We start from the raw sequence: 8,623 nt of genomic DNA on the forward strand, positions 1-8,623 counted from the left end.
GGGAAATACGTTAGCAACATAACGCAGCTTCCCTTTCTTCACATCTTGTTTAATTGGGTTTAAAGGATCCTTTGTTGCAATCTAAAAAGAGGCAAGAGTTGCATGCAAGTATTTTTATTAAACTAGGTGAAGATTTTCAGAAGACAGCAGGACCTAAGAACCCATCCATTTATTAATGGGTGCTGAAGACCGAGCAACTCTCACCGAGGTCAATCTGAACAACTGGGTTCTCGGTGCCCTACCAAGTCTGGCCATAGGCAGATGCCAAAACATGGCTTAAGACTTCATTAGTGGCTTGGGTTCCCTAGTACAAGATAAGTATTTTCCACAATAGATCTCTTTTGCCTCTTGAAGTTGCTTAATACAAACTGTCCTGGTACTCTATGACAAGACTTTAGTTGCAGATTCAGATGTAGTTTGTGAATTGTGGCTCTCCTACTTTGTGGCAACTAGTCAGGAGCCATAAGGGCTACTCCCTGAGCACCTGCCCTCCTCACAAGGCACTATAGTACTGGTTCTTCCTTACATCTAAGTGTGCCTGTAGCAATTCCAACACCCTAGCAGGTAGGTGGAAGTTAACCCCTTTCCCAAAATATCTTCTTTCAAGGGATGTCAGAGGCTGAGGCAAGGGGATCACAGCTCCATCCATGATCTTGGTGTGGAACGTAGCTGCACCCCCAGGAGTAATCTAGCTAGTGAGTAGCCAAGAGCTACTCACTACCTAGGCTCATTCAGCACATCATTTCAACGTTTAAAAAATTAAGAACTGTCCACACACTGCAATTAATTGGCAGTCTGCCGCTGTTATTGGGCCAGTCCTCTCTGCTTACGGAACTTTAAGTTCCATGATATTTGCTTACTCCGTTATCAGTAAAGCTTGTGATAATTCTAGATTTATAACTTGCATTTCTAGGTTTTAGAATCTAGAGTGTTTAACGATATAAAACTAAAAGATCACTGAAGCAATGAGACTTCCCAATTCTTTGCTGAATTTCACTTTAAAGAAAAAAAGTAGTCTAATTACCTCCATCTTTGCATTTGTCCATCGAGGTACTTCCACAACCATGTTGAACAAGTTCTGAAGGCAAGAAGCAGATCAGTAAGTCCAGAATGATAAGTAAACCCTATATACTAAAAAGGCATGTAACTAGTTCACTGCAGATCAGTTTGTTTGAAAGGCTAAAACAGTTTGCTATGTCCTGTCGAAGTTTTGATAAAGCCCCACAGCTTGGAGATTTCCAAGACAATACCCAGACTAGAATAATTCCTTCATTCATAACTACTCTTTAAGGGATTTTATAGCCTGACAATGGTTTTTACATAATTGGTGGAACAAGGATCTTTCCTTAAAAATTACCCATGCCTCTGGCAGATCCTGAAATGCTTTTTAGTTTAGAGGTTTATATACAGCAACTAGTATCTCATGATAGACATCAATTTGTTTAGCACTAAAAAGAAAGAATTAGTTTAGACACCTGAAGATATCAAAGTGGTTCATTTATATAATCTGTATAGTTATAGGGACAGTTAATTAAAACCTGAATATTTAATAAAGAGCATTTAAACTTCAAAAAACTAAAATCATCCAATTAAGAGCCAGATATTTATATGGTGTTCTTGATGCCCAAAACCCCCAGTACTAAGGGATTTAGTTTAAGAGAGCCTTAACAGTAGAAAGGTACCCTGTATTGTTGTCTGTAAGGCAGTTTCCTATACAGAAAGAACATGTCCAGCAGGGCATACACAAGTAGTATGAGAGATTAACAACTGTCTCTTTAAGTACTGAAACTATAGGTGGGATTTGATGACTCCCATTAAGTTGTACTAACACTAGAGTCCCTCTCCCTCCAGAGGCTCTCTCCCCTAAAAAAAAAATAAGACTGACAAAAAGTTAAGTAAAAAACTTGAGCACCTGCAGCTTCTGGCAGCATAGCATCAAGCAATCCTTCTAAGCCCTCAGACAAGCAGCACTAACAGTTCAGGAAAAAAAAATTATACAGGTGAAAGGGACTTGTTATACTGGTATATGTCAGAGTCAGTTAACTGCGTTAACATAGCAGTTACCATACAGACTTTGTTCAAGCCCTCCAGCAGTGGGAATTTGCTACTGGGGCTCTCTGTAAACTCCTGGTGCTTCATTAGTAGCAGAACAATACACAAATAGTCAGAAGAGAAGGATTAGATCTGCTGGTGGGGAAATTAAATTAATCAGAGCAAGGCAAAATGCAGCTGCTCGGTGTTTATGTGGACAGAGTTATAAACTGGCTTTTGCATGGTGCAAAAGGGAACTGGAGTATGCAACTGTCTTCCCTTGAAGATAGACAGTTTCTGAAAGCTTGCTTGCTTAACAAAAACCACTGATATTTGGGAAGAAAGTGGGAAAGTTTGCTATCACGTAGGATACACAATTAATACACCAAGGTACTGCAAGGCCACATTAATTGCTATGAGAGCAGGAATCCTCGTCCAGACAAGGTCACCATCTCTCAGAACCTAGACTGAGGGACATGTTATAATCCTTCCAAGATTTTAAATACCAGGATTAAAAGCACAAGACTCTTAAGTGAATAGACAGTACTTTAGCCTTTTGCCCTAAACTGGGCTCCCTAACTGAGCTGTTACTTGACCTGCATAATGACCAGGAAAGTTCCCTGGAGAAGTATTCCTGCAATAGAGAGAGAGAAAATACTCTAATATGATCAGCACTCTACTGTATAGTTTAGACCCTACAACATGCATCACTAATGACTTCTCACCCCACAGACATACTGGCAGTGTGCCAAGTGCTTATCCAAGATTGACTATCGAGGGAAATGTACCCAGCCTGGAAGCAGCTAGTCACCTTTCCACGAATACACTTCCCAGTTCACCTTCAACCCAATTCCATGAACACCAAGGCAGTGAAGCACTACCTATTTGCATTTCATTACTTTCCAGATACTTGCTTTTGAAGTTAGTACAATAGGCAAAACCCTGCTTTTCACCCAAGTTAGCATATACTGCTTCACAAGCGGTCTTAACTTACAAAATGCATCTTATCATTTAGTACACCAACATCCTCACATCATGCTCGTTATTTGTTCAGGGGTGCACGATGGTTACATGTAGAACATGGCTCAAGTACATGAAATCTTGCTTTCTATAGACGAGAGGGCTTTTTTTCCCTGCTCATCCTCCCCTTAAATGTATGACACCATCTCTCAGAATATGGAAAACTGCCATCTGCATCAGAATGATACTAGTGCAGGTAAATACTAGTCAGATATTTTGACTAAGAGTCTTTACTGTAATAAATGAAAGATAGCCAGTGGACTCTATCCACACCTTTCTTCTGTTTCCTTCTCTTATATCACTATCATTAATTTATGAGCACAGAAAATAACCCCCTGTAAGTATGTACTACTTCACCATCAAACCATATAATAGAGGAAGGAGGAAAATTACTGATAGATATTAAGAACTTGTTTAACACACCAGTCCAAAGAGAGGTTGGGAGGCTTTCACTTCATATATTCAGGAAGAGTGTCTGCAACTCCACCCAACTTGGTGTCATCTGCAAACCTACTAAGTGTGCACTCAATCCTATCATCCAAATCGCCACTAAATTAACAGATTCTCTCTGTAAACTTAAGCCATACAAGTTACTTTGTACAATGGGAATGACAATCATTTAACTCATGATGGGTGGGAAAAGGTGAAAAAATGGCAACAATTCCTACTTAAATCCAACATCTTCGCTAAGCAGTACTAGGTATGGCCATTGCCCAGTTTGACAGAATGTTATGGTTTATTAAATCCTTATGAAATGCAGAATCAATTTTTCTCTGGATTCTATTACGATCTGACCTATGTGGTACTCCCACGAGCATCAGTAAGTACTAGAGCAGCAGAAGTGGTTTAGGTCACATTGTTTCACTTCCATCTCTACAGCAATACTAAACTTTTTTAATACTGTCAAAATATAGCCCTATAAATCTTGGGAGCAATACATACATGAAAGATCGTTTGGAGATGTATCATGCCTAGATCCCAAACCACCACTGAGGAATGCTCAGTGCAGGTGCAGGAAGGAGGAAAGGTGCAGCAAGACTAACTTAAAACCCTCTTGTTCTTGACCAGACCACAAACATAAATTAGAGCAGCCACGCAAGTAGAGCAGACTCCAACAGCCTAAAGGGCTTATTACACACTTAGCGTTACAGGGCAGAAAGTCATCCTACGCACCCTGAGGATCTCCAGTAGCTGGTTATACTGACATTAGAATGGATTTGTATTGGGTGACTGACACAAAGCTGACTTTACACAGCTGAGAATTTAGCCTTAACTGTCTGATCACAGTACTTAAGGACAATGCAGCATTGAAGATCAAGATTCAGCAGAAAAGGGCTGTATAGCACATTTACAAAACCAGTGGATTAATATTTTTCCCCACACAGTTCCCCCCAACTCCTTTCTCCCCACCCCCAAGATAAAAATCCTGTTCCAAGAGAACAAACTATTTAAACATTACATGGATTGAAAGGAATCCAATACAATTCCTTTTCACACAATGGTACAAGATTGGCTGTCTTAAATCTCTTCCTCCACGCCCATTTAACAGTTTTTTCGCCTATGGTTCACAGTGGCTCAGTAAAAAAGGGCCTTAGTTTTGTGTGTGGCTCACATGATGTTGGTGAAATTCTGCAGAGGTATTCAGCTCACCAGGGGCAATTTACAGGACACGGGGCTGTAACTTCACTTCTGAATCACATTTTGTATTAAACACTCAAAGACTGTGATCTTAATATACTGTGTCCATAAAGCAAAACAATCATCATAAGATTGTAATCAAAACTGGTTGCACATTTAAGTTAAGAAAAATCAACCAATGGTTTGCTAACAGAATGGTGCCTCTTCCCCTTCTCCTCACGCACCAAAACCAATACCAAACTTGTTCTAGGGTAGACATATTATAATTCAATTTGAAACTACATTTACACAAGTGTTTACTTGCCACTGCAGAGAATGGATGAAGTTCACTGAAGCCAGGTTGCTCAATAAACAAATGGCAACTGCACTGATTAAGTGCTCAGCTACCTTCAGCCCCCCCACCCGCAACCTGTCTCACCCACTGACTCTTCAGTTACATGTTCAAAGACTGGCTTTCTTGCATTCATACCAGCCTCTGACTTCTTTACTATGCATTCCATCCAGGAAGAGCACACACCATCTGCAGATGCTTCCTCAGCCTGAAGAGCTTGCTAAGAAGAATTTTTCCAACTATCTGAGTTGGTCTAATAAAAATATATCAGATTTACCCAAAGAACCCAGCTACCATCAGCTTCTGTTGTGTAATCACTCAACTCAGATGTCAACACCACATGCCTTCCCCACAGAGCCCTTCCATGAAAGAGAAACTACGTGCATCTTGCCTCATGCAGGTCACGATTAAAGCACCCACAGCATCTTGTCAAACAAACTTTACCTAAAGCCATTGGTAAGGGGTGCACATGCACCCCTTGAGACTGGCTGGGGGGGGGGGCCAGGCAGTCCCTGCTTGCCATGCCACCACCCTCAACTGCATCTGTGGGCAGTCACTGATCACTCGCCACCCTCCCCCCTCGCTGCTGAGGCCACCTGCAGGGGCTCCCTGTTGCCATCACTTGCAGGCAGTTGCTGTGCCCCCCCAGCCTTGGGAGGCACGCAATCTTTATGGTTAAAGTGCCCCACCACCATTTTGAAGCACAGGGATGCTGATACATGAGATGCAGAGACTGCTGGAGCGTGCTATTTAGCATGCTCCAGTGGACTCAATTAATTGAGTCTGCTCCAACACACTATAATTACAGTGCATCGGAGCAGCCTCCCCGCATGCCTACAGGCACCCTAAATGACTAGAGTTTGCAGGTCTCAATGTAACCATATACATTACCTTGCCATCATCTGCATATATTGGAATGTCATGGAATGGTGAAATGTATTGTCCTTTATCATTTTCTGGGGAGGGAAAAAAAGAACAAATAGGTTACTACGCTGGCATTAGATAGCTTACTATGGTTTTAGAGTTGGTTGAATGCATAGCTTAGGTTCAACATTTTGACATAGTAACAGTGAAGTTAGTGTCAGATTAAAAAAAAAAAAATCAGTCTACTGTTATAACTAGTGCTGCAACCAGGAGTCTAAAACTCTGCATTTCATTCAATACAACACAAGATGACTTGTGTCCTCCCCCTCTATGTGACACTAGTCAGGCCACAGCTGGAGTACTGTGTCCAGTTCTGGGCACCCCACTTCAAGAGGGATGCAGACAACATTGAAGGGTCCAGAGGAGGGCCACACACATGATCCAGGGACAGCAGGGCAGACCCTACAATGAGAGGCTACGGGACCTGAACCTGTTCAGCCTTCACAAGAGAAGGCTGAGGGGGGACCTGGTGACTGTCTATAAACTCACTAGGGGGGACCAGAAGGGTTTGGGGGGAGACCTTGTTTCCCCTAGCGCCCCCCGGGATAACAAGGAATAACGGCCACAAGTTGTTGGAGAGTAGGTTTAGATTAGACATCCGCAAGAACTACTTTACAGTTAGGGCGGTTAGGATCTGGAACCAACTTCCAAGGGAAGTGGTGCTGGCTCCTACCCTGGGGGTCTTTAAGAAGAGGCTTGATGCCTACCTGGCTGGGGTCATTTGAGCCCAGTTTTCCTCCTGCCCAGGCATAGGGTCGGACTTGAAGATCTACAAGGTCCCTTCCGACCCTACTTCTATGATTCTATAACTGCAAGACCCCAATTACTTCTTTGCAGAGCGTCTCCGTAATAGCTGCACATTTTCAAATAAGTTTGGTACATGTACATAGGAAGTAAATGAATGCATCTTTTCAAAGTACTTATATTTATGCTTCTATTCCTGCCTCACTAGCTACAGTAGTGTTTAGTGATGCTGTAGCCATAACAGTGTATGGAATATACAATAATTATTTAGATAATGGGAGTTAAGCAAAAATAAATAGTTCTACCTCATATTTATCCAAGACTGTATGTACTTCTTTACCAGACCTAAGGAAGAGCATCTTGGCTGCTTGCAGACGTTAAAAAACAAAACCAAACCAAAAAAAACTGTGCTTTACTTTAAACTCAGTGCATTCTCATGATGAGCTCTGCGCATGCCCAGAAGAGGCATGATGAAGAAGAGGCTTCTTCTGATGAAGTGCGTTTTTTCTTTTTTAATGTCTGTAAGCAGCCTTTGTTCCTGAAAGCTTGTTAACTTTTCCGGCTATAGTTAGTCCAATAAGAAAAGTTATTACCAAACAACACCTGCGTCTCACCAGCTACAGCACAGTGAAACAGAATGCAGAAACAGAATTCATGTGCGTAGTTCAAACACTCAAATGAGAAGCTGGTAGCACAGGTGTATAAAGTTCAGTATAAATACGACAGTATCATTTTTTTCCCCATAAATGCTCTAGACCTCCCAGCAAGTAAATGGTTTTAAGATGTAGAAGAGTACTTTAGCTATGAAGATGCCTTTCCATAGGTTTGAGCTACCTACTGAAGACTAACCATGATCACAAGCCAAGATTAATAGACCTAACTCCCTCCTACTTCCTCTGGCTCTGCAGTGGCAGTTCTCCAAAATGGCAACAACCCTCAGTTCAGACCTGTTGAGCAGGTGAGGTTCTGATGGCAGTTCCAGACTACTCTGCAGGTAAATAGGCAGGATCTTCCCAACCCTGTGTATTCCCCATGATTGCATATCTCGTATAAAGCTAAAAATACTCAGTGAAAGTGACTATTTGTCTGCTACATGATACCATATCTGGTTTTGAGGTAAGACAGGCTACTACTAAAAGCTTTGTGGCCAGAACCATCAGTAAACGGAGTGCTGACAAGGATTAAAATACTAGTTTACTCTGGAGCCACGTCCACTTTGTCTCATGCACTGCTGCAGGTTGAGTTTGGAGTCCACAGTAGGGACTTTAAGCCACAACAGAAAGAGCATTGCTGTTAACAGTCTACATGGAACAGATGGAGGGAAGGGGCAGAGAGGGCAGAATTAATGGTTTCAATCCCATGGGCATCCTTTTTTCCCAGATGCCTCCTACTTGCTTCATTATACAGGAGCAATGTTATTAGCTAGCCTCTAGGCAAAGGCCAACATAAAAGTCACCAGAAGTCACAAAAGTCACTTGGTAAAGTTCCAGTGAACAAACAGAACAAAGTTCAAAAGTCTCATTTTATTAATAATGTATCTTTATTGTTACTGTTAACATCAGTACTCACTCACCATAGTTACCCGAATGCAAGATTACTCCGAATTTAAGATGCTTCCTCAATAATTAGATGTTATACATAAAGAATTTATAAGTTTGTTATGATTTTCCATGCACAGAACCTGATTATCGGAGGGCTGTCTTAGATTTGTAAGCACCCCCCCATACACACTTCTGTAACTGCTGCAGGAGGACAAGGGGGGGCAGCCGGAGTTACAGTAGAGGGAGCAGGGGGTGGAAAAATCGAGCAGCTGGACCCATTTCCCTAGCCCCCCCCTGCCAGTCCCACCACTTGCCCCCCCCGCACCACTTGCCCCCCACGCAGCACCTGCCCCCTCCAGCCCCCTCCGGCTGCTGGAGCTCCCCCAGGGCAGCC

At 42.3% G+C, this 8,623-nt stretch overlaps 1 protein-coding gene across 2 annotated transcripts in view; it reads right to left on the minus strand.

Moving 5' to 3' along the window:
• Positions 1–6,021, minus strand: part of PPA1 (pyrophosphatase (inorganic) 1) — a 14,754-nt gene extending 8,733 nt beyond the window's left edge. The window contains exons 1-3 of one of the 2 annotated variants that reach the window (XM_025209235.1): positions 5,912–6,021; positions 1,025–1,078; positions 1–81 (exon numbers count right to left, since the gene is read on the minus strand). In XM_025209235.1, coding sequence (XP_025065020.1) covers positions 1–81; positions 1,025–1,066 — 123 coding nt within the window. In that variant the 5' untranslated portion in view covers positions 1,067–1,078; positions 5,912–6,021. The remainder of the gene's footprint in view (positions 82–1,024; positions 1,079–5,911) is intronic. The other variant, XM_014521917.2, reaches the window with a different exon arrangement.
• Positions 6,022–8,623: the final 2,602 nt, after the last annotated feature.

The sequence above is a fragment of the Alligator sinensis genome, unplaced genomic scaffold (assembly GCF_000455745.1).
Source record: "Alligator sinensis unplaced genomic scaffold, ASM45574v1 scaffold849_1, whole genome shotgun sequence".
In the NCBI taxonomy this organism is placed as follows: Eukaryota; Metazoa; Chordata; order Crocodylia; family Alligatoridae; genus Alligator; species Alligator sinensis.